The 27,649-nt window shown below is 36.3% G+C and overlaps 1 protein-coding gene across 3 annotated transcripts; it reads left to right on the top strand.

Annotated features, from left to right (window-relative positions):
• The first annotated feature begins 3,995 nt into the window (after positions 1–3,995).
• LOC149969014 (fatty acid synthase-like) lies at positions 3,996–27,358 on the top strand. Of its 3 annotated transcripts, none has more exons than XM_090155101.1 (13): positions 3,996–4,105; positions 9,297–9,572; positions 10,311–10,463; positions 11,734–12,231; positions 12,879–13,109; positions 15,010–16,345; positions 16,803–19,216; positions 19,280–19,735; positions 19,794–21,023; positions 23,176–23,660; positions 23,956–24,225; positions 24,917–25,171; positions 26,283–27,358. In XM_090155101.1, the coding sequence occupies exons 2-13, from the start codon at positions 9,356–9,358 to the stop codon at positions 26,403–26,405; spliced, it is 7,668 nt and encodes a 2,555-aa protein (XP_090011227.1). In that variant the 5' UTR covers positions 3,996–4,105; positions 9,297–9,355; the 3' UTR covers positions 26,406–27,358. The 3 variants fall into 3 exon arrangements, with proteins under 3 accessions (XP_090011227.1, XP_090011212.1, XP_090011220.1); XM_090155086.1 differs by having other exon boundaries at positions 15,010–16,411; XM_090155094.1 differs by lacking the exon at positions 3,996–4,105 and adding an exon at positions 8,876–8,952 and having other exon boundaries at positions 15,010–16,411.
• Positions 27,359–27,649: the final 291 nt, after the last annotated feature.

The following is a 27,649-nucleotide window of genomic DNA, read 5'->3' as shown; positions in this document are numbered from 1 at the left end:
ATAAATAAATAAAATTAAATTACAAAAAATAAATAAACAAATAAAATAAAATTACAAAAAATTAATAAACAAATAAAATTAAATTACAAAAAATAAATAAATAAAATATAAAATTAATTACAAAAATAAATAAATTTAATAAATTACAAAAATAAATAAACAAATAAAATTAAATTACAAAAAATAAATAAATAAAATTAAATTACAAAAAATAAATAAATAATTAAAATTAAATTACAAAAATAAATAAATAAAATATAAAATTAATTACAAAAATTAATAAATTTAATAAATTACAATTCATATTAGTAAAGAAATAAAATATAAAATTAATTACAAAAATAAATAAATTTAATAAATTACAATTCATATTAGTAAACAAATAAAATAAATAACGATACATAAATATTATTAAATAAAATAAATTACAATAACTAAATATTATTAAATTAAATAAATAACGAATAATAATTATTAAATTAAATAAATAACAAATAAATATTATTAAATTAAATAAATAACAAATAAATATTATTAAATAAAATAAATAACAAATAAATATTATTAAATAAAATAAATAACAAATAAATATTATTAAACAAAATAAATAACAAATAAATATTATTAAATAAAATAAATAACAAATAAATATTATTAAATAAAATAAATAACAAATAAATATTATTAAATAAAATAAATAACAAATAAATATTATTAAATAAAATAAATAACAAATAAATATTATTAAATAAAATAAATAACAAATAAAGTAATAATAAATAAAATAAGCAGAAAATTTAAAAAAGTGTTAGAAATTTGATTTGGTATTTTATCTTTTTAGAAATCGCTCTTAAAATAATAAGTCACAATACTAAAGAATTAAACAACAAAATAGAAATTTTTAAAGAAATTGTTAATAGAAGCAACAAGCACAGCAAGAAACCTTTTTTTATTCGGGATTGTAACGTGTGGGACAAATTCAGTCCGCTCGTCTACCGGTTTAATCGGGGCGAGATATATGGACTTACCAACCACCGCGCAGGTGTTGCAACAATATCTAACATTAATTACGTTGCACAGAACAACTTTGATATAGACACATTAGAAATCGTAAAAGGGTTTTTACAGTGTTGGGTTATAAAATTTTCAGACAACAATTTTAACTGCTACATAATTGCTACGTCTCCCAAGCTAATACCGAAGCAATCGATATGTTTCAACAAATTTTATCTCATATAGAACATAATAACATTACGGTTGGCTCGCGTGGCATGAAGGGCTTTCCACCCCCCCCTCCTTCGCATTGTAACCCGGCTACCTGTTACTTGATCACTCACAAGCAACATTGCTTATGTGGTGCCCTGGGTATTAGCTCTATTTTAAAAAATATATATATAATTTTACTGTAATGTAAGTCCTGATTGCCCCTTTTGCAAATAAGACCTTGGTAATATTCAGCATATATTTTTTGACTGTGATATAACTAAATCGTTTTTAACTAAAGTAGAAAACATTATAAAAACTTTTTACCCTGATTTTACCCTTTTAAATAAAATATATTGGCTCTATGGCGATACAAAATTGCCATATTTTAAAACTATAGTAATTTTAATAAATGTCTCCAAGTTAGCCATATACTTTAGTTACCAAAATAGAATGAATTTGAAAAATGAAAAAGCGATAGATGTTACAATCTTATTTTAACAAAAATATGTTTTTTGTGCTGCCTAACAGAATTTGAGTTCTACAAAAAGAACGAAAAAGTTATGTTTGAAGAATTGGTACGTAGGAGAGCGCGGAATCGAAATGAAAGTAATAATGTAAAAAAAAAATAAAAAAAATTGTAAAGTGTTTTGAAAGTTTTTAAATAAACGCTAACCCCGCTTGATGGGTTAGTTTAAAAACAAAAAAATAAAATAAATAAATAAGTCAAATAAATAAAAATAAAAAATAAATCAAATAAATAACAATAAATAAACAAGTCAAATAAATTAAAATAAGTAAATAAATAAATAAATCGATCAAATAAATTACAATAAATAAATAAATTACAATAAATAAATAAATAAATAAATCAAATAAATTACAATAAATAAAGCAAATAAATTACAATAAATAAATCAAATAAATTTCAATAAATAAATAAATCAAATAAATTACAATAAATAAATCAAATAAATAAATTACAATAAATAAATCAAATAAATAAATGACAATAAATACATCATATAAATAAATTACAATAAATAAATTAAATAAATAAATGACAATAAATAAATGACAATAAATAAATTACAATAAATAAATCAAATAAATTACAATAAATAAATTACAATAAATAAATAAATATGAATTGTTAAAAATTAAAATAATCATAATAATGGTTTTATTACTAAAAAGATAGGAAATATGAAATGATAAAAAACTAAGTTATAGGAATTTGTAGGAACATTAAAAATGAAAGGATAGTTGTCGTAGTTTTCCAGAGAAAGCTTTTAAAGCTGCTCTTTCTCTGATCAGGATCGCGAGCAGTGTAGGCTTACACTCGCTTCTCCTTGGTTGTTCAGGGTCGCTTGCTCTTGGTCCGGCACATTTTGTAACTATTCATAACGTGTAGTCAATTCCTATTCGTAAAAATATGACCTTTTTGCGTGTGCGAAATTTAAAAATAAATAAATATTCGACTGCTGTATTCAACATTTTACTTACAATTACTCCCAAAGCTGTTTCCCTAGCAACAGAAGCTAGTTCAGAGGCACATTAACAACCAACCGCGCCCCGGGGCTACGCTTAGCTTGAGATATTGCCGCCTAACCTGGGTTCATGTCATGCTATTGGATTTTTTAGCTTATCGGGCCTCCTAAGCTTAAGCCTACTAAGTCGTTACCCCTAAGCACGCTCGGTCTTACTGTTATTGCGACTAAATACTAGCATAAGTTACATAATAACAATAAGTATGACAATTAACGAGATTTACAACCAAACTGATTGTCATAGTTATTGCGTAATCAAGATGTTTCTCAGCACAGAGCCCTCTAGTGTCTAAAATATGCGAAATATCTGGTTTCCAATAAATAGGCGGATTATTAGGCTAAAATTATAAAAATTAAAAACGTTTTTCTCGGCACCACGAGCTCATGTTTTTTTATCACGCGTGATTCGTACCCGGGCTTCAAAACAAAGCCAAAGCCCCTCGCGACTCCAGAACGTGCTCTCTGATATTATGCTTATATTTTTATCAAAAAGTAGTCATCCAAAACGGTAAGTCGCGAGTCCAAGTCACAGTTTGAAGAGAGTATCAGTGCCGAAAAGAGGTTCGCTTAGAAAATTAGCATTAAAGCAATGGGAAGTGTCATACTTATTGTTATTATGTTACTTATGATACTAGTAATATTATTAAGTAGCTCCTTTTGTAATCAGCTAGGCTTATGCCCTAGTAGAACTCGTTGGAATAGATAAATTAACCGCTTAAATTTCGACTATTCATTAAAAGTGCGGTTAACTGGTTATTTATGGATATTATTCGCTGTTATAAAACGACAACCTTTCAAGCTCTACTCCGCAGCAGTTGTTCGGAATGTTTAGAATTAAGTGCTACTACCGTGAGCCCGAATCCGGCGTCTCTCAGTCACCCCACTTACGTTACTTAGGGTGATACATGTACTACAAGCACCATCAACTAAACCGCTGAGGAAATACATTAAGGGTGAATTAAGAAAATCGTCTCCTAATACAAATTAAAGTTGTTTTTAATACATTCAAGGTCAGCCGATGGATTTTTCACCATATACGATAGCATTCGGGTCCTTTTGATGCTTTCTCGGCTTTATAATTGCATTCATAAGGAAAAATTGCGGTTTAAACAAATTCCAAGTTTTTTATTTAATACTTTCCCTCCTTATTATTCTTTCTTACATTTCCTCAGTTGGGCAGTTGTTTAAACCGTGAGCAAATTTAGATTTTGGCAATTCAATTCACGGACACCGAATGGAAAGGATTGTGGATTTATGAAGTTCTATTGACATTACCAACGTCAGTTGCAATCATCGACCTCAACAGTTGCCTACCAAAAAGATCAACCAGAACATCGCTTCTTACCTAAAAGGTATGAACAAATTTTTTTATTTTTGGTAATTCGGAATTTATGAAATTAAATTTTTGTAATTTGTTAAAAAAATAATTTATGGTTATTAAACATTTGAAATGGCTAGATTTCAAATGCAATATAAAATGGTGAACATCAATCGGAATATCGTCGTAAGCGCCATCTAGTAGCGTTCATTTGAGTTTTAAAGTGATAATTAAATATTTTATGTAGGTAGACTCATATTTTGAAACAATTACAAACATTTCTGTAAGTGCTTTAAGTACTACAGGGAGATTTCATACGTTTAAATTCGTAAGTTTTATTAAAGCGAAATTACTTTTTTTGGAAGAACATTAAATTAAAATAACAAACACATTTTCGATGCGAGGCGAGTCTACGCGTACACCAACTTAAAACATTTAAAACGTCCGTGTCATTTTCAAGTGGTGCCAAAACCTTTTCCTTTGGGTAAGAATAGGAAACACGACGAACGCCCATTAGCTCTAACGTTTCTAGATATTGATTCATGACGTATCATTATAGTATCTAAATCTGCGTAACACGCGAATAAATATACAACACGGAAAGTACTTCGTCCGATGGGGCTTCGAGACAGACGTGGAAAAAGCTCTGTCCGGGTGTCATTGACATTCAAAACTAAACACTGGACACTCAAAATAAATCTTTTTATTGGGAGGTGTCATCGGGACACCCGATTTAAATGAGAACCGTTTATAGAAATATTTCCAAATTCAATGAAAACTATTAGCTTTATGTACTGTTTCTCAACTCTTTCTCATATGATTCCCACCCGTGATCCAAACACTAGGCTCATGCAAATTGACTCGCATTGCCTGCATTCTGAAACACGGTAAATTAGAGTTGGCTGGCGTTTCGGAGTGGAATTCATGAACAAATTACGTCGAATATGAAATCTATTCACTATTGAAAACCACATACTACAAATACAAATATTAATCGACAACTAATTCAAGTGGTTATAGCCGAAACTATTTTTTTTTCATTTGAAAAAGCATGGGTGACGTATTATATACGTCATGCTGGCAACTATAGGAGGGATTCATATCCCAATTCCCCCTTTATTAGTGGCACTCACAAAAAAGACTTGATTTGGGTTGAATATCCTGCTTCAAGCTTATGAAAAGTATTGACATCTGCAGACGAGTTTTCTAGGCTAAAACTTAGCTGTTTTACCGATATATTTTTAAATGAGCAGCTTTAAATTATTAAATTAAAAATTAGGCTGATCGGTGGCACTATTCTTCAGCCAAAGTTTAAACTAAGAACGACGCTTCTGGTTGTATCGAAATCATCCATTAAAAAATTTTCAATCAAACTTCTAAAGAACGTATTAACGCTTAATTGGGGATTTATTATTTATTATTATTCTATAGATATTCATAAAATTATTTTAGAGCCACTAAGAGCCTACGACATACTTAAGTATAAAACTACTCTAGAGGTATTAAAAAGTAACTTTCTTTATTCAAATTAGCCCAGTGAGAGGAAGTAATTATTCAATTAGTTTGATTATATAAATTATTAAGAATTTCGTTTTAGTTTATTTCTTGAAAAATTTATGCTAAAATTCTTCGTTAATTTCGTTTTCAGTATTCTAAATAATAGTCTGAAAAAATATTTAAAATTAAATACTTCATTCAATTTTGGAAAAGTATTTAAAAATTAAACATTTTAAGTATTTAATTAAAATATTTTTAATTTCATTGACTTTTTATGTATTTCAAATTCAGAATTATTAAATAACTAATTAATTAACTTATTTAGTTAAAGGATGAATTACAAATTTAAAATTATGAACTCTCAATTGACTTTAATTTGCGTATTTTAAATTCAGAGTCTTTTAAATTTAGTTAATTTCTTTTTGAGGTTTAAAATTAAACATTTTTGCGTATAACAAATTGAAAATATTAAACTTCAATGCCTGTATTTTAAATATGGAATATCACCAAATCGTTCTTTCAATTTAAATAACTGAATTAAATTTTATGGAAAAATAAATTTTGGCTGAAATTCTAAAATCAATTACAGACCGCCAATGAACAAAGTGATACTGTATTTTCGTCCAGCATTTTAAGACTCTTTGCACACTGGAAAGGCTAATTGTAGAAAGATTTGGAGCTCTTAAGCGAAGGCTGCGGACGCCTGTAACATGACAGACAAACAGGCAGAAATAATAGCTATCAGGAATATAAGACATGACAATAATTATCATTAAAAATGCTATATTCTTTTGATAATATAATATAAATGTTTAAAAGCCAGAGGTATTTTTTTGGCTATTGGATTTAATGAGATATTATCGGCTTTCGAATTTATTCAACGAGGAAAAAGGGCAGTAATTGTTCTTTGGTGGGCCGTTTTGACTCCGCTTCAGGAAATTCTTTTCCAAAATTAAAGTTTAATATCTAATTTGCTACGGGTAAAATTTTTCGTAAGAATCTCGTGATTTTGCGGTGATTAACATTGTTGGTCAAAAAATATAAACACAAGTCAAAAACGGTTGCCAAATTTATAATATTTGAATAATATTATTATAGATGTATTTATTATTTATTGGTTAGTGGTTATATGTTATTATTATTATGTGAATAATAATATATTTTTTTAAATTTATATAAATATACAACCATGGTTTTGTTGTTACAGAAATTATCATAAGTAACATAATAATAAAAGTATGACCCGAAATGATAATCTGTTACCGAGAGGGGTCTACGTTTTTAAAAGAACGTTTCTTTGCGATGAAATAGAGATTATCCAAGGTTTATCGTCTGTTTCACGGTTTCTGAATTAAAATAGCGATTTTGTCTTTTCTGAAGGGAATTAATCATGATTAAATCGAGATTTTTGAATTAAATTACGAATAAATGTGGCAAATCATGATTAAATATGTTAAATCATGATTAAATGTATTATATCATGATTAAATGTGTTCAATCATGATTAAATGTATTATATCACGATTAAATGTATTAAATCACCATTAAATGTGTTAAATAACGATTACATGAATTAATTAATTTTAATATAGATTAAATCATAGTTGAATTAATTAAATCATAATTACATGTATTAAATAATAGTTAAACGGATGAAATCAGAAATAAATGGAATAAACCATGATTAAATTATTAAACCAAAATAAAGTGGAATAAATCATGATTAAATATAAAATAAAGTATTAAATAGAAATTTTAATTATTAACTCCTTATTGAAAAGATTAAATCAAGATGAAATGATTTAATTCTTATCCAACTAATTAAATCGAGATTGAAATGCTTAAATCGACCTTGAAATGATTTAATCGTTATTGAAATGATCGAACCATGATGGAAATATTTTAATAATGATTGAAATGAGAAATAAGATACTAAAATGATCAATAAGATATTAAAATGATCAATAAGATATTAAAATGATCAAATTGTAGTTAAAATGATCAAACCATGAATAAATCGGTTAATAAATGATCAAATCGTGTTTGATGGTAGACCAAGCACTAATCATGAAAAAAATTGCTTTTTTTTAAATATCCGTTTATGATAATACCTCGCTGAGTTACACCCTATTCTATTCGTTGGCCAAATTGCCATGGCGATAAATTGGGAAAAAGCTATCTTTCGAAACGAAATTAATGTTTAAAACAGTCAATTTTGTATACCCATTCAATATTTTATTTTAATTAGGCCTAAGTTAAATTTCTTTTACTGTTGAAATCCTTTAAATTTTCTATAAGCCTATACTGATCCTTCAGTGACTGTGCGAATAAGTAGATTAGTCCATAATTAAAAGGGATAAAATAGCTAAACCCTAAACAAATTTGAAGAAATTAAAAAACTCACAAATAACTCGTACCAATAGGTCTTCGAGCAAACAAAAAGACGAGAATCTCGGATCAAATAGATATAAATATATCGAAAAGTGAAACTAAGCCTAAACATTAAAAATTTCAAAACGCGTTGCATAGCAACGGAAAGCCGAAAAGGGGGAGTGTGGTGGAGAATAGTATATACGAAAAGTTAAGTTAGAAGGAGCCACCTATGGACTGTGCATATAACAGTCGCCAGCCAGATTTCCCGCACGGTACTGATGAGTTCCCAATAGAACGAAACCGGTCTACCGTTGGAATTTCTGGCTATTTTATTTCATTTTATTTCGTTTTTATCTAGTTTTTTACTCGAAGATCTATTTGATCCGAGATTCGCGTCTTTTTATTTGCTCGAAGACCTATTAGTACGAGTTATTTGTAAGTTTTTTAATTTCTTGAAATTTGTTTAGGGTTTAGCTATTTTATCCCTTTTAATTATGGACTAATCTACTTTTTCGCGTATTTTATCATCCTTTGCACAGTCCATAGGTGGTTTCTTCTAACTTAACCTGTCAGTGACTGTGTCTGGGGCAGCGTTGTCTGGTGCTCCCAAAGAATAGAAACAGCTCGCGGAGAAAACTCAGTTCGTAGCCAACTAATTATTCATTCCAGAAGCAGACTATCATTAAAATTTTCTGTGAAATGTCAGATTAAACAGTCGATAATTAATAGAGAATAAAAGGAAATAGGAATTATAATACTTATTTTACAATGTTTCTTACGAATTTATTTCATAGAAACATCTTACGAAACGTCGGTTGCTCATTTATAAAGATAATTTCCATTAATTCTATCAACCTATAATAAAAACTGATACATAACAACTTGTTAAATGGTAATTGTCTGGGAGGCGACGGGGGTTGGCACTCTCGACTCGCAGCAAGAGGAGCCGGGTTCGATTCGAGCTTGTAGCACTCTGTGAAAACTCGGAACGACTCCTTCTGCGTTGAGTTTGTAAGTTGCCTTTCTGCTCGTTAGAGGGCTTTTTCCCGAGCTTTTTGTTTCCCCTTTCCATAAAAACTTGTAGAGGTTAAAGGTAATAGTTAGTGTAGGAAGCTGTTGGATCACGTGGCGTGAAGGTCTTGCTACCACCCTACTATGCAATTTAACCCGGCCACCAGTAATTAGCGTCACTAGTTGACTACGGCCTCTGTGGTTTCTTGGGTATTAGCTTAGCTGGTTAATATAATCGATCTTTTCTACGATAATCATTGGAGCCACCTCAATCTTCCAAGTGTATGCATATATATTTCCCTATTTAATTTGTCAATTCTCATATGTCAATACAATTTATATAGAAATCTACTTAAAAACGTGGAACGTTTAATTGTCCAGTTTGAAGGAAATTGCAGCAATCATGCCTGCCAATTCTCCAAGCACTCCATTGTTAACCGAACCATTCGATGACGTATCCGCCTGCAACTTCAAGATGCCCTGCTGGGAAATCACTGAGGATATCGTCATATCCGGTATTTCCGGCCGCTTTCCCGAATCGGACAGCATCGACGAATTCAAAAAGAACTTATTCGACAAAGTGGACCTCTGCACGGAAGATGGCCGACGCTGGAAGCCAGGCGAGTGCATTATCTTCTATTAATTTAGGCCAACCGACGTTCATTATTCTTTCTTTTGTAAGCCGCATAATATAAACTAAATTTAGAAAACAATTAACAAACCTATTACGTATAAAATCATCCATTTTACAAGATTGTGTCAGCTTTAAACCAAAAACATTAAGTCTCATTAGCAAAGTTTTAAAATAACGAACAAAGATAATTTAAGCTCAATCGCTTTAGAAAATACGACCGCTTTTGCTTTATATGTATTCAATTATATCCTCCATTTTCTAAGATGGCATCTGATTCTGACCAAACACGTAAGGATTCATTTTCCGAGTGTCAACAACCACAAAATAATTTCAGCACATCAGCTAAAACATACGCTAGTTATATATAATTTTATCCTCCATTTTCCAAGATGGTGTCAGATTTTAATATGACCACAGGCATTATGTAAATTCCACAACAAGCAAACTTAGTTGCGTAGTTAAATATGAGTGTGAAACCTCACTCATTCATCACTTTAATGTTTTATGCTTTATTAACGTAGGTCATCTTATAACCCAAATTAATCGATCTTATTCCTGACATTTAAAAAACACCCATCTTTAAAAAACAAATATAACCCGTTTACCAATGGTAATAATATTCAAAGTGGCAAGTCCTATTAAATTAACATTGAATATTCTGTGTAAAGGGTTTCTATTCCTTCAACATACTGTTAACAGAATACATTTGTGGCATCCGTTGCAGGTCTATTCGGGCTTCCCACTCGTCACGGCAAACTAAAAGATGTGACGAAATTTGACGCCATGTTTTTCGGTGTCCACGCTAAGCAAGCCGACACTATGGATCCCCACCAGAGGGTGCTACTAGAAGTGGTTTACGAAACTTTAGTCGACTCTGGTAAGCGAATTACTTTTCCTCGAAGCAAATAAGGGGATCTCACTAATTAGGTGCTCAAAAATGTGCCAGAGATTCATTTTACTGTATAACCTGTCGTAGCCGATGTAGATTTTAAGTAACACCACTCTAGATTTCTTGTTGAACCACCATTTAGCAGAATATAGCTTATTGAATCCCGACAGCTTTGCTTACGAATAAATCAGCAACAAATCTAGGGATGGCGACATATTTTATCGCTGTCATGACAGGGTGGGATCAGATTTTCTTCCGTATTACTGAGTCAAATTTTAAAATTAATGTAATAATTATAGATTTAGTACCATAAGTATGACACTTCCTGTTCTATAAATACGTATTTTTAAACTAATTAACTGTCTCAGTTAGATTTTGTGATTTGTCGCCTGGTAGGCGTACCTCAAGGAACACGTGGCGCCATCTACGTACGCTGACCTTTATATTGCGGGGATAAAAGCAAGACAAAATGATCGTTTAACTATACATTTAGCTGTTACTTTGAACTCATTAATTTAATATGCAAGTTACTAATTGTGTGAATCATCATAGACGTGTAAAGCGGTAGAAACTACTTCGCGGACTATATGGAAGTAGCGAAGCAGTAAAGCTGGTAGCCCTGCTGTAACGAAATGTTCCTATTTTTAATACCTCCAAATTCATGGTCAGGAAGCTGTTGGAATTATTTTGTTTCACAAATTCCCGATTTCCCAACTCAAAGCTATTTATTAATAGTTGTAATGGCAAAAAATGAATAACAACTATATCGTGTTCAGTAGATAAAGTATGGTGTTATTGGGTAATTTCGTCATAGTGGGTTAAAGGTTAAAAGTCGCTAGATGACTTGGGCCTAAGGACGTAACTTGAGAATGATGCCATTTAGATTTGAGTTAGATTTACTTATACTTTCATTATTCAAGTAATAATTAATAAATTAATTGATAATTATTTATTGGTCGTAAATAATTTAACAACAAACAATAATAACAAATAATAAATTCAACTAGTTTCCGTTACCAACCGTCATTGAAATAGAAGATTCACAAATTAAACTGTGGTATTTATAACATCGGTGGACCAAAAGACTATTATTTCTAATAACAAGGGTTTCGACTATATAGACAAGATTTATTGGACCTTTAAGACCTTGAAAGGCAATATAAATCGCTAGACGACTTGGGCCTAAAGTAGTGTCTTGAGTATTAGCCTAGCTGATTATTATTATTCATTATTATTAATTTGTTAATTAAACATTCAGGTTACAGCGCCCAGTCACTAAGAGGCAAGAACATCGGGGTATACATCGGCCAGTTTTCCGGTGAAATCGAAGAAGCATTCATTTCCGACAAAGACAAAGTCAATGGCTACGCTCTGTTTGGGTGCGGTCGCTCTATGCTGGCCAATCGCGTCTCTTTCTCTTTCGACTTCAAGGGTCCCAGTTGCGCGATGGACACGGCTTGTTCATCCAGTATGTACGCCTTCCAACAGGCCCTTCTGGCCATTCGCACCAACCAATGCGAAGCGGCCATCGTTGGCGGCGTCAACATCACCCTCAAACCGACCAACAGTCTTCAATTCGACGCGCTCAACATGCTCTCGCGTGATGGAAAATGCAAGTCCTTCGACGCTTCCGCCAACGGCTACGTGAGGTCCGAATCCGTTGCCGCCATTTTTATTCAAAAATCCAGTGACGCCAGACGAGTGTACGCTACAATTTTGCATTCGAAAATTAACACAGATGGGGCCAAAAGCGAAGGTAAGATCACCATAGCAAGATCCTTTTATGGACAGCTACCTCTTATCTTTATAATTAACCTCAGATCACGTACATCTAATGATAGCAATTTAAGAATAAAGAAGAGACTTATGATATTATTATAAATAATTGGTAGTAGAAAATAAATAAATAAATACAATGTAGTATGTGGTAACAGGGGCTGGTTGCAAATTTCGTAACACCAAAAGAATTCGACACCGCATCTTAACCCTCGTAACGAAGATTAACAATAATTACAAAAACTCCACCTTTAAATTATGCATAAAATATTCAAAAAGTACTAAATTGAGAATGTAATAAATGGTAATTTTGACTTCGGTGTAAAAGAATGAAAAGTGACGTAAAATTTGACCGCTCTTCCCCCGTAAAATTAAGCAACGCTTATAAAAACACCTCTTCGCCTTCCACCCCTTATTGTGTTACTCAATTGGTTAACGGTGGCTCATATTTTAGGCTTCCTTCCTATCCTTCTCGTGCTTTAACAGTAAGCTAAAAAATAAAAACAGGCAGGTATCTCATTCGTTCCCTAAAACTCTCCTTTCCCCAAGTTTCGCCTCAACAAAGCCGTTTCCTTTCTTTTTGTAATAAGAACGCGAATAATGTTGTGATATAAATTTAATAATTAGGAATATCGTATCCTTCTGGGGCTATGCAAAAGAGATTGTTGCAAGAGGTCTACAGTGAGGTGAAAATTGATCCCAAAGATGTCGCATATGTCGAAGCTCATGGCACAGGAACCAAAGTCGGTGACCCGGAAGAAATAAACGCCATCACAGAGGTCTTCTGCAAAAACAGAATCGGCGCCCTTCCCATTGGCTCCGTCAAGTCAAACATGGGACACTCTGAACCGACATCAGGTATGTTTTAAAGAACGTCTGTTTTATATGTAATACCTGGAAACGATATTTGTACACAATGGGAATTTTTAAGAAATACTATGGGTGCCCTGATGATTCTCAGACGAACGGGTATGGTTTCTTACGCGCAGCTTTCACTCGTAGCATATTAAGCTAGATTCGGCTTCTAGTTAACATTAAGTCTTATCCCTTCACTTGCCTCATTTGTTCTTTCTTAACCATCTAAAAACATAATTTTACACGGAAATAGACCAGTTTTCAGAAAAACATCGCAAATTATCCATGATCTTCAGCGTCTTCAATTCATTTATTTATTTTCCCAGCACGACCTCTTAGCGACGGCTAAACGCCTACATTCAAATAAATATAGACCGATACACAGGGGTTAAAACATTAAAGGTACATTTATAAATACCCGAACCTTTTCTAGATGGCGTTTGAAAACCAGGAATTTTCAATTGGAAAAAATTTTGCTGCCTCTACGCTCGGTGTCCCGTTTTAATTACCACGTGACACCGAGTGTGAATCATGCACCGTGATTAATTAAAAGCACTTGAGAAAACCGAGTATAGCGTCACTTTTAGCATAGAACGTTTGACGAAGTTTCCCTCAGTTTTGCTAGTTAACTTTTATTAATAGTTGCATAAAACTTCGAAGTTCATATTGGTTTTAACAAATCTTTAAGTATTACATGTTTTACGCGAAAAAGTCTAACTTGAGATAGCTTGTCTGTCTGTCTGTCTGTCTGTCTGTCTATCTAGCTATAGGCGTTCACACACAACCTGAGGTAGGCGGACGCCTAATATTTTTCGTTAGTAATGAATGTAAAGTAAATTAAACCCGTGAAGTTGGTAATCATATAGATCAGTGTTGGTTGCCGTCAAAAGAGCAGGCAACAATATAAGACCCTTTTATTTTAAAGATCGTGCCCTGTTGATTTAAATATTTTGAAGTGTAAGTTTTAACAAAGACTTAATGAACGTCGTATCCTAGCGCGTAGTTAATAGCGTTTACCCACTTCCATAGTTAGCATGGTTACTAACTAAAGATAAGACTACTGCCAACTTTGATGACGCACTGACCAAGCAACAGGGCTTCATCAAAGTTGGCAGTGATAGGACAATACCAGACCGATGGAGTAAAATTTTTCTGAGGTCACTTGCAGGAAGTGGGTAATTGCTTCGTTATAAAACCGCCAATCGGAAAGCTCTGTGCTTTTGAGTTTTCGGTAGTAAAGGTATGATATCAATGTTTTTCCCATTATTTAAAAACATATATCTAGATTTAAGAAACTGTAAATTTAAAATTTATATTATCATTTATTTATCTATAATAATTGTAATCCAAAAAAATTAAATGTCAATATTAGTAAAAAAGCCCCAATAACCAAATCCGTTCATTTTTGAAAATAATCGTTTGTGAGGGCCACAGGTTGTGCAATGTGTTTCTACATTCACACGATTTGTGACCAATGTTGCCTTAGGATGTTTTGCAATTGGTGTTTGAATTTATCGGGCTTTTATATTTGAATTGTGTAAATGGATTGTGTCACATTAGGGCGAATAATGTCACTTAAGGGCAAATTGTGCATTACAATTAAAAAATAATGTGCTTCGATTTATTCCGATTACAACCAAATTATTTGTTGCAAGCAAAATTAAATTCCAACTGGATCAGTTTAAATTTTAGTTGGCACAAAATTAGTTCATTTCATAAAATAATTTTGGTAAGGGATATTACATCGGGAAAACATGGTTTATGAACAAGTTTATATTTCGACGCAATGCAATTTTCGCAATTTAAAATCGGTGTAATAAAAGCGTCAAATCTGTGAAGGGCTGTATGTTGGTCAGAAATTAAGCTTTTATTGAAATATTCTTGTTTTACTTTTTATTTCAAGGTGTGTGTTCTATCGCAAAGGTTATAATAGCAATGGAAGAATGTTCGATTCCTCCAAATTTACATTTCGTCACCCCGAATCCAGACATCATTGGTCTTCACGACGGCCGATTGAAAGTCGTAACAGAGGCATCTCCGTTGAAAAGCGGTGCTCTGGTGGCCATCAGTAGCTTCGGTATTGGCGGGGCGAATGCCCATGTAATCCTGAAAGGCAACAGAAAAGAACCCATTATCCGCTCAACAACGAGGAAGATCCCCAGATTGGTAACTGCCTGTGGTCGAACTGAAGAAGCCACCAACTTCATCTTCGACAAACTAGAAACTGAAAACTACCCGGATGAAGCCTTGCTGCTCTTGGAGGAGGTCAGCAAAGCGCCGACAGCAGGAATGCCGTACAGGGGCTACATGCTGGTCAAGAACCCCGAAAAACCGATCAAACTCGTCGAGCGCGCGCCACTGGAGAAAAAACCATTGTGGTTTTTGTTTTCTGGCATGGGATCTCAATGGTCAGGAATGGCCAAAGAAATGATGAACATGGATTCCTTCGCCAAGTCCATCAACCAATCAGCTCAGATTCTAAAACCGTACGGTGTCGACCTGGTTCAATTAGTGACGAATGGGACCGACGAAGATTTGGGTAAAATAACGGCCTCCTTCGTCACGATAGCCGCGGTTCAGATCGCCCTGGTGGACATGCTGCGAGATCTTGGAATCACTCCGGACGGCATCGTGGGGCATTCCGTTGGCGAATTGGGCTGCTCGTACGCTGACGGGTGCTTCAACCCCGAACAGATGCTGATGGCGGCATACTGGAGAGGAAAGTGCTGCCAAGACACTCCACTACCTTCGGGTTTAATGGCAGCAGTGGGATTGTCCTGGGAAGAAGCGAAGAGACGGTGTCCGGAGGGCGTCATTCCAGCCTGTCACAACGCTGAAGATTCCGTCACCATCTCCGGTCCATCCGATAAAGTGGCTCAATTTCTGGAAGAGTTGCGATCGGAGAATATCTTCGCAAGAGAGGTGAAGACTTGTGGCATCGCTTTCCACAGTCATTACCTAAACCCGATGGTCGATAAACTTAGAGACGCTCTAGGTAAGCTTCTTCCTAATCCAAAGCCGAGGTCCACAAGATGGGTCAGTTCATCTATACCAGAGTCGCGCTGGAATCAACCCTTGGCCAAGTATTCATCCGCCGCTTATCACATCAATAATTTATTGTCGCCGGTGCTGTTCCACGATTCTCTGGCACACGTTCCAACAAACGCCACTGTCATCGAAATAGCGCCTCACGGGTTGTTGCAAGCCATCGTCAAGAGGCGCTTGGGAAGCGACTGCACGTACGTATCTCTTATGAAGAGAAAACATCCCAACAACGTTGAGCATTTCTTATCGGCCATTGGAAAGTAAGTTTTTGAGGAAATGATCATCTAACCAAATTCCTGTTTATATTATAGTTAAAGTAAAAGTTGCTAATTTACCCTACAAGAGGTCTAAGCTAATATGTAAACCATCATGGCCATCGGTCTAGGAATATAGTAATCATGTGTAAAAATTATTTTCTTAATTTGATAGTTCAGAAGCTTAAGAAACTGTATAAAATCCATAAATTCAACTAAACTAAATTAAAAGATAAATCAAAATTTTTTGATACCTCATCCATTTATATTTTATAACAGTTTACCTGGTTAAGTAAACGCTATTTTTCGCCCAATTTAAATTCTAAATCATGTTAACTAAGACCACTACTAGTAAGGGAAATATAGTTATACATTTTTTATTCATCTTTTTTTTAAGGCTTTACAACATCGGTTTAAATCCTGATGTGAAGTCTCTGTACCCGACAGTCACATTCCCAGTACCTCGAGGAACGCCAAGTCTTTCGAGCTTAGTGCGATGGGACCACTCTCACTCTTGGCAAACACCGACATTGGAAGATTTCGCCTCGACGAAAAAAGCGGCGGATTTAACCGTGGACGTCGACTGTTCCAACACCGAATCCCCGGACTACTACATGGTTGGGCACAAAATTGACGGTCGCGTTCTCTATCCAGCCACTGGCTATCTTATGCTGCCTTGGAAATTACTCGCGCGACACTTGCAATGCGAATTTGACGAATTCGCTGTAGTCTTCGAGAACGTGACTCTGCACCGAGCCACAGTCATTCCAAAAGAAGGCAACGTCCGCTTCCGCATTGTGTTGTCCGACTCGGGTGAATTCGAAATTTTCGAAGGCGGATCTCTTGTGGTCAGTGGTCGAATGTACGTTCCAGAGGATCCTTCGTTAAGACTTAGTGAACAAGTAGCGAAATCACCGCTAAATAAAAGTGAAACAACTGAATTTAACCTAAATTGCAAAGATTTCTACAAAGAACTGCGTCTTCGAGGTTATGATTACGGTCCTACTTTCCAAGGAGTACTTGAAGCTGAATCCACCGGATTATCGGGAAAATTAAGATGGGATGGTAATTGGGTAACTTTTATGGACACCATGCTGCAATTCCCCATCCTAGGCATGAAGAATAGAGGCCTATATCTGCCCACCAGATTTCAGAAGATTAAAGTCGATCCCAGAAAACAGCCGATTCCATCGGAAGTGTCGGAGATTCCCGTGTACCACGATCCTTACATCAATGTTTGCACTGCTGGGGCTGTCGAAATCGAAGGTTTGAAGTGCAGTATGGCGCCCCGACGTGTTGGCGGCCAAAGTGCGCCTGTTTTGGAATCATACCAGTTTGTGCCTAACAATGACTCCAACGTTCTCTCCAGGGAAGATAAAACGGTCATCGAGGAGTACACCCAAGTTTGCTCTTCATTGGCCCGAAAGATCTTAGAAGTGAGTGGAAAAAACAAGACACAAATCAGCAAAGTAATGAATGGATTCAAAGAAGCACCCGACCACATTCTGAAGCAGTACTTAAATCAAGGGAAGGAACATTTCTCTTTACTGAATACTTTAAAGGACCTTCTTGACGTGACGATGTCAAGCGCCAACAAGGGCAACTTAGCATTAATTTTAAGACAAGTAATTTCGGACCAATGTTCTGTGTTGAAGAAAGACATTTTATCGAATACCCTGCTCAACGAAAAATCCCTTAGGGCATCGGTGGACTTAGTCATCGAGAATACACCAAACCTTCAAAAGCTTAGAATCCTCGAAGCGGTGACGGACAATTCAATCTCTACTCATCTCATTAACTATGTAAACACTTACCACATCACAATTCAAGCCGATTACACAGTTGGCCAAGTAAGCGACACTTCTTTGGACTCTGGTAGTCTCGGAGAAGGAGTGAAAACCATCAAGTGGGATCTTAACTCGAAAGAAGGACCATCCGAGAGCTACGACTTGGTAATAGCCAAAGACTTAATATCAAACACAGCCAGCGGGTCTACTTTGAAATTGACCCTTCGTGCTGTCGCAGAAGCCGCCAAGGACAATGGTTTCGTTATCTTGATGGAACGAACCCAACTGACTCCAGCAGAGAAATTTCTGAATGTCGTAAGCGAACAAAACCTACCCCAGAAATGCGAACAAGACCTCGAAACGACTTTTAAAGATATACACCTTGTAGTGGTTGGTAAAAAGTCTGACTCCGTAACCTCAACCCTTTACTTACTGAGGAAGCAGAAGACACCTCCTACAACCCAACAAAAACAAACTGTTATAAAAATAGACAATAACAACTACGACTCTTGGGTGGAACTTTTGAAAAAGAAAGTTCAGGAACAAGAGGGAGCGCCCGATGGCGAGAACCTGTGGCTGGTTGCTGAGAAAGCCAACGTTGGAATAGTTGGTCTGGTCAACTGTCTGCGCCAAGAAGCTGGTGGAAACAAAATCAGATGTCTCTTCAACACCAACCTCACCAACCAACCGCTGCCGGAGTTCAAAGCAAGCGACTCCTTCTACGCGGACATCATCAGAAAGGATCTGGTGATGAATGTCAACAGGAACGGACAATGGGGAAGCTTTCGCCATTTTGGACTTGCCTCACCAAAAGAAGGTTCCGGAGTACCAACACAACATGCTTACTTGAATGTCTTGACCAGAGGCGATTTGTCCAGTTTGAGATGGATCCAGTCTCCTCTAAAATATATCAACCCAATGAAGATAGAAAACGGACAAACGCTGTGTCACGTATATTATGCAGCCCTAAATTTTCGAGATATTATGTTAGCTACCGGGAAACTTCCGCCAGATGCTATTCCTGGTAAAATTTTTGTTCCGTTATCAGATGTTGGTCTCTTATTTAACACAAAATTATCCATTTAAGGTGACTTGGCAGCCCAAGATTGCATACTAGGTTTGGAATTTTCCGGTCGCGAAGACAGTTGCAGAGGACGTCGAGTGATGGGTCTCGTTGAAGCCAAAGGCCTTGCTACAACTGTCCTCGTTGACGCGGAGTTCTTGTGGCCAGTTCCAGAAAGTTGGTCCTTACAAGAGGCCAGTACAGTCCCGGTAGCCTACACTACCGCTTACTACGCCCTGGTCACCCGGGGCGGCTTGAAAAGAGGAGAGAGCATTCTGATTCATTCCGGAAGTGGAGGAGTGGGTCAGGCTGCAATCAGCATTGCCCTGAGCATGGGCTGCGAAGTCTTCACAACAGTGGGTTCCAAAGAAAAACGTGACTATCTGAAGAGGAGATTCCCACAACTTCAGGACAGGAACTTTAGCAATTCCCGAGAAGTGACTTTCGAATACGACATCAAAAGAGAAACGCGAGGCAGAGGTTAACAAATATTTATATTTTGTAAAAATATAAATACTAATTACTTCTTTTTGATTAGGCGTCGATTTAGTCCTGAATTCGTTGTCTGAAGAAAAACTGCAGGCCAGCGTTCGATGTTTGGCTCAACACGGCCGCTTCCTCGAAATTGGAAAGTTCGATCTGTCGGCCAACAACCCACTCGGCATGTCAGCTTTTCTCAAAAACATCTCATTCCACGGTATCCTATTGGACGCTCTTTTCAATGAAACCACGGCTACTTCCTCCGCTAAGAAAGATGTCGTGGACCTGGTCACCGAAGGAATTAAGAATGGAACTGTTCGACCATTGGACACTTCGCTCTTCACTTGGGACAAAGCCGAGGACGCCTTCCGATTCATGGCCAGTGGAAAACACATCGGAAAAGTCGTTATCAAGGTTAGAGAAGAAGAGAATGTTAAGCAGATTTCACCGGCCTCCATTCAACTTCCGGCCGTTGCAAAGTCCTATTGTCATCCGGACAAGACGTACATTATCACCGGAGGCCTCGGTGGTTTCGGTTTAGAGTTGGGCACTTGGCTGGTGGATCGCGGCTGCAAAAAGCTCGTGGTCACTTCTAGGACGGGAGCGCGTTCCGGATATCAAAAACTCTGTCTGAAGAAGTGGAGGAAAAAAGGAGCATCGGTAGCAGTCTCAACGAAAGACGCTTCGACTAAAGCAGGGGCCGAGGGTCTGATCAAAGATTCCACCAATCTGGGTCCTATTGGCGGTTTATTCAATCTCGCAATGGTTTTGAGAGATGCTTTTTTGGAAAACCTGACAGTGGAGGACTATGTGAATGTCACCGACCCGAAAGTACGAGGAACGATTTTTTTGGACCAAGCGACGAGATCTCTGTGCCCCGAACTCGATTGGTTCGTCGCCTTCTCGTCTGTCAGTTGCGGTCGCGGAAATGCCGGCCAGACGAACTACGGGTTCGCCAACTCCGTGATGGAGAGGATTTGCGAACAACGCCAGATAGATGGCCTTCCAGGGCTGGCCATTCAGTGGGGTGCCATCGGAGACGTCGGTGTCGTCCAGGAAACGATGGGAGGCAATGACGTTGTCATCGGCGGCTCTGTTCCTCAAAGAATACAGTCTTGCCTCTCTACCCTCGACTATTTCTTGCAGTTGTCCACCAATGACTCGGTGGATGATCAGTGTCCCTTCGGTCCGGCCGTTGTGTCCAGCTTTGTCCCTGCTGAAAAGATGAGAGCGAGTTCCGTTTCCGGTGGAAAGAAAGACCTTCTCCAAACGATAGGAAGAATATTAGGTGATATATTTTCGAAATATTAATAACTTAATTTAAACTCAGAGCAATGAAAAATAATTTGGGGAAAAGAGGAAGGACGTCCTAAACTATTGAAAAATTTATTAATTTTAAAGATCCAGTAAAGTTTGTATTTAATTTGGTTGTCAGACCAAATCTTTATCGCCTAAGTTAAAACTTTTATTACTTCAAAACGATAACTTTCTGAAAAAAGAGAGCCGTCTATTCGGAAAACCAAACTACCGCTTTTGATACACATTTCCCTTGGTAACTAACGCCAGGAATTCAAGCCCAGTTTCGGAAGCTATTTGACCTACGTATAAACAAAACGAGAAATGCCCAACCAAATTTTCGGCTCTTTGTCGATAAGTTGTGGGGTGGTGTGGAGTGGTTAGCTTTTTTGCCTTGCAGCAAGAGGAATCAGGTTCGAACCCAGCTTGTGGCACTGGGTAAATACTTTGATTAACTCCTTCTGCGTGGAGTTTGAAAATCTCTCCCCACGGGATAAAGGGTGTTGCCCCCGAGCTTTTCGATTTCCCGTTCCATACGAACTTGTTGAGGTTAACGGTAATAGTTAGTGTAGGGATCTGTTGGCTCGCGTGGCATGAAGGGATTGCTACCACCCTCCTACGCATTGTTACCCAGCCACCTGAACTAATGGCTTTAAAAGTCGCTTGATGACTTAGGCTGAAGGTGGTGCCTAGCTGATTAGAGTTGTAGTTTGGAGGAGGGTGTTGTTTATAGCGACTAAGCAGCATGACGTAGATAATACGTCACCCATGCTTTATTCAATTGGTTAAAGCAATTATCGGGCAAGATAAATGAAAATGATCCTGCGGAGAGCCGTAATATAAAACCCAGGAGGAAATAGTCCCAAGCTTCCGATATTTCAGTAATAGCGGTGGAAAAAAACCCAATGATGAAGATGCTCAAATAATTGAAAAGCTATTTAGCAGCTCCAACTCATCCAGCTCTAATGAGCAACATACTCTCTCAAGATGTATATACCCCCGTACCGTAAGTAAACGAGCATAAAACAAGTTTTGCAAGTGGGTTTTCGGACTCAAAAAATAGGTCGAAAAAATTCTAACAACATTTTACCAGAAATAAATTAACCTTCTGATGTTACTTGTAAATCTTTTCTCTAAGAATAATTTAATAGCGTTTCAGGTGAATGATCACCATAAACCGGATGTTGCTAGAAATAGAGTTATCGGCAAACGTGGAAATTATAAAACTATAATAATAATAATAATAATAATATATGAACTATTGAAAAGAAAATGCCCAGATTTGAAACCCAAGTGTTAAAGAATGCCAAAGAATGATAATTATCTCCAAACTACTAATCAAATGGATTGAACTTTCAATTAGTGGGAGTTGAGTAAAGATGATAACAATTAATCTGAAGGCTTATAATCTGTAAATGACGACGTAACTAGAGACCATGCATAGGTAGAAGAGTTAAGTGTTTGCATAAGATACACAAAAACGAAATAGGCATTTTAGAAAACTGTTTTCACAGAGTTTCATAAAGTTGATTCTGATATTATAAGCTTGACCAAAATCAATTTTCTTTACATGATGAGGCAAATTTAATAAGTGGCCAGGTAAAAGGAGTGAGGGTGAAAATAGAGGAAAATTGCCCGTATATTTCCATTGCTACGTCCATCGAATTAATTGGTTTTGGTTGATTGTTGCTCCAGAATTTTGATATTAGAGAATTCCACGAGCAAGGGCTCAGATTCAGGAAGGATAGTTTTGTAATACTTCTTGGTGATAGCATTATTAAGTACTAAAATTATTAATTTAACTTCATCTTGTGTTCTTGTAGTTATTAATTAAACCTAAAAAGTGACAATGCTATATGGGTCAGAAACGTGAGTTGAAACCTAAACTTTTAATCACTTCTGACCGCCAAGTTACTGTAACTATCACTAAGAGCCTCTTACTCACGAAGTGTCTTCTGCGGCAGGTCCAAGAGCCATACCCTTGCTGTCAGAGTTGGGCATATTTTCGATTATAAAAACTGTATTAGAGCTAAAGAAAATTAGTCCTCGAGGCGTTTTTCCCAAGTAAAACCAGAAACAAGATTTAAAAACTTGGCTATTTAACATTTTCCTATTGAAAAACGTTTCATTCTATTACAACTTAGGTTGGAAGAACATAGCTTCAGTGAACAGCGAAGTTACTCTGGGCGAACTCGGGCTGGACTCTCTGATGGGCGTCGAAGTAAAACAAACCATCGAGAGGGACTATGAACTGAATCTCTCCATTCAAGAAATCCGTGTCTTAAACATCAAGAAGTTGATTGAAATCGGTGGTGGGTCAACTTCCAGCGCCGTTTCCAAGTCAGACGAAACCGTCAAGAAGACAACTGAACCGAATACCGCGAACGGCGTCAACGGTGATACTCCCAACCACCCGAAAGTAATCGACTTGAAGCTTCCCGAACAAGTGATCATTCCTCTGAACAATTTCAAGTCCGCCAAAGCCGTCTTCATGGTGCATCCCATCGAAGGATTCTCCGTCATGCTAGGAGCCGTGAGTTCCCATCTCAAAAAAGCTTCCTTCGGTCTTCAGTGCACGGCGAAGGCTCCCATCGACACCATCCAGGATCTGGCCAGTTTCTACGTACAAGTAAGAACGGCTGTTCTTGCACAAAACATTTGTTTTCTTTGTATTAACAAGAGCGAAATGATAGGCAAAAGCTTTATAAACTACACGCAGCAGCCAAAGCTAAATTATTCAGTCTGTGTCATACTTACATTGCTATGTAGCTGTTCACAGGGCTTGATTAACCCTTAAGAAAAATAAGGGTATCAATTAGGAAAATCAGAAAACGTTAATCATTTATATTTTAAATTCGATATGTGTTGAGATACTTAAATTGTTAGAGACTCTGGTAGCATATTTAAATTTTATTTCCGTGCAGCAAATAAAGTCAGTTCAATTGGAAGGACCCTATCATCTCTGTGGATATTCGTTCGGCGGCTTGGTGGCTTTCGAGATGGCGCTGTTAATTCAGAAGAAATTGGGAATCAAGAAAGGAGTCAGCTCATTGACGCTTTTGGACGGAGCCCCGGATTTCATGATAATCCACGTCGAGAAACAAGTTGGCCGTATGAAGAATGTCGAAAAAGAAGGACGCTTCGCCGCTCTCAGAGCGTTTTTGCTTCAATTGACCAACAACCCTTCCTTAGAGGTAACCTATCTAAATGTTATTAGTATTTAAAGGAAATCAGAAATGAATACATTGGGAATCTCGGAGACTTCAATGCCATGTTGCTGAAAATGCGTCTAGAGAGACGAGCGACGCTTAAGCTGCTTTGAGCGGCACACATAAGGAGCATTTCCAATTCTTTGGCTCTCGTTTATGTGACGTGTAATGTTTGAATGATAAGCGGGTTTCAACAATATCTGACACATGTGCGGTTAGACGAAAAAGCAGACGAGGATGGTAGACATATCTCACCGTGACCTCGGTGGCCTATGACCAATGATGTCAGCTTAGGCTTACCTTTGTTGTGAAAAGTACCATCCTAATAGTTAAAGCCGATATTTGGCGGTTCGGTTATTGAAACTCACTTATTTACCTTTTCTATAAGAATAATATCCGGGTATAATATATTGACAGTGAAAAATCCATAAATCATTTTGTTAATATTCCTTGTATTATACTGGTTTCTATTTAGACCCCAACTAATCTGTTAATATCTGAACGTATATACAGATAATATTATATCTGACCTGTCGTAATTATTTGCTTAGATCAGATAACGCGCCACTCTTCTCCGATTATTGGTTCGAAGCTGATAAATCCAAACTAACAAACAAACAAACATTCCAGGAATGGTATCATGTCATATTTAATATTTTGAAATTTTGTTACACAGCAATTTGACAAACTGCAAAAGCTGAATTCTTGGGAAGAGCAGGTGACGATGGGCAGCGAAATCTTAGCCAAATCGACGGGTTTGATCATCGACCGGGATAACTTGAAGCGGGCGGCAGACACCTACTACCGTAAACTATTGGCTGCCTCCATATATCAAACAACTGGAAAATTCCAAGGTGACGTCACTCTGATTAAAGCTGAGGAAAGCGTCCACTTGTCTTCGAATTTACCCAAGGACTACGGCCTCAGCAAGGTTTGACGGGCAATTTTTAACTTGAATATTTTCAACATATTGTAACGTTAATTAATATTTGGCATCTCCCCTAAAATATGGCTACCTTTTAAATTTATGAAAGTCCCCTTTTCAATTTGACCACATTTCTCTACCCCTCTGGTTTTACCCAATATCCGTTTTCGGCTCTCTGGAATTGCTCAACTCGTGCCGATAGCTACCGCAGTGCGCGAAGTAATTTCCCTCCATGGAAGCACGTTTTTAAACCCCGTAGACAGTTCCTCTCGACCATTGTCCAGAAGGATTAAAAAGCCGGACACACGTGGGAGAGGGTTTTATTCGAGTAGAAACTCCGTCCCCTGATGAGAGCACCCGTTCCAGCGATGAAGCTGAAACCTGCGACGACAAAGTAAACCGCGGGTTCCGACGACCCTCCTCTTTGAACCGCTCAAGAACCTTGTTTTTACCGCGAACTAAAATTATGTTCCGCGCAGTACGTGGTGTCACCCTGTGCACAAACTTCGGCCAAGTCGTCGCTTGAGGCAAGTCTTCTTCAAATCTTCGTTGAACCCTGGACAGTATCATGATCTTCAGGAAGCTTAAGTATAAAAACTTTATTACGTTGGGTAACCAGAGAGCCGAAAACGGATATTGGGTAGAACCAGAGGGGTAGAGCCATGTCGCCAAATTGAAAAGGGGACGTTCATAAATTTAAAAGGTAGCCATATTTTAGGGGAGATGCCAAATATTAATTAACGTTACAATATTCGTCTCAAACTGTTCCAATATTGTTATCAACCCGGTTTAATTGTAAAAGCCTTTTAACACTCCATATATGACGTAACGAAAAATATAAATTAGAGTTAAAAGCAAAAGTGTTAATAAATGGAGCATTTAAAAAATTGTGGCTAGTAATTGTGGGTAGAGCAATATATCATTGAAATCCCCCTTTCAAACCAAGCGAAATTTAGCAATTTTTTTTAGTATAAGAATGCACGTCTTTAAATGCGTAACAGTCCCAATAAAATGTTTTTTTTCAGTGAGAAGTACTAGGAAATGTAGTTTGCATGAGAAATGTGTAATTAACATATAGCATGGTTTTTTTACAAGTATTCATTCTGCGTTTCCGTAGATGGTCGAAGGCAAGATTGACGTTCACACGGTCGTTGGAAACCACGTTTCTTTCCTGGAAGGACCAAGCGCCCGACAAGTGGCTCAAATAATGAACTCTCAACTAAATGCAGCCTCCCAATGAATTATTTAATGTTAAAGTGTACCCGATTAATGTATTTATTAGAATTTATTTACATAATATCAGGAGTACACTATATAAGTTTATAATGTAAAATGTATTAGTTAAATGGCGTAGGAATATTTACTTATTTATGTACCATATTTTCGCAATCAATGTTATAGGACCAATTTTGTAAAAGCAGCTGGATCCCGCATACCAAAAGGGTTGTCAAAACCCAATCGCAACAATGAACACTCTTCAGAAAATACCCTCTGAGCGGTCAATTAAAATTTCCTACCCTGAACCCGAATGGGTAGTCACGCGTGAGTATCCGTGGGTGCAGTATCATACGGAATTTCTAAAAATCCATTCGTTGTTTTCAAAGATTGTACGTTTCTCAGTTTATAATATTTGCTTTTATTCGAGCAGAGTAAATATAAAATGTGTATATATAGACGAGGTTAACTTATTGACGTCACATCTCTCGGTAGCTCAGAAAATAAAAAAATATTGCGAACACGAAGATCAAATATTCGCTTATAACTAGTGCACATGGTACCGGCCTAGTTTGCTTTACACCCTACAGTTCTCATTTACATCTTTTACGTTCACCGTATCTGAATTCTTTAATTGAACATCTTTCCAAATTAAAAACATTCGTTAATCGAACAACTAACCACTACAGATTTTAAAAATTATTTGATTTTAAAGACCAACGAGACTTTATAAAAAAACATTACCTCACGTACAATAAATGTAACGTTTCCTTTTTGATAAGAAACATTGAGCTAAAGAAAACAAAATTATTTTAATTATAAATTTTATTCAGATTATTGCGAAGCAGCTAGCTCTTATCTGCAGATGGTTATAAAAATGGCTTCATTTGATGGCGATTCAGTAAGAAAATATTTTGTGTTATCTGAAAGTGAAACATAAACTATAATCATGAATGAATTTAGTGTCGGGAGAATAACTATGTAATCTGTTTAAATAAATAATAAATTATATGTTAACACAAGCGTTATTTATGTACTCGTAAATCTAATGTTCATCAGAAACTATTATGTTGTCACTGAAATCGTGGGACACTAAAGGCTGAAGAGGGCACACTTTTATTTTATGGTGGATGGGGTCAGTTAAATCTTGATCCTTCACTAGTTGATTTAAGCAAGGACAGTAGATACAGGGACGATAAAGTAAATTGGCGGCCTCTGTTGGAATATATCACCTAAAACGACCTAAACGCAAGGAGAGTTAGTTGTAAA

Source organism: Leiobunum rupestre, chromosome 1 (assembly GCF_980474605.1).
Source record: "Leiobunum rupestre chromosome 1, qqLeiRupe1.1.hap1, whole genome shotgun sequence".
NCBI lineage: Eukaryota > Metazoa > Arthropoda > Arachnida > Opiliones > Sclerosomatidae > Leiobunum > Leiobunum rupestre.
Note: the sequence above shows the minus strand (reverse complement) of the source record. Positions and strands in the feature narration are given on the sequence as shown.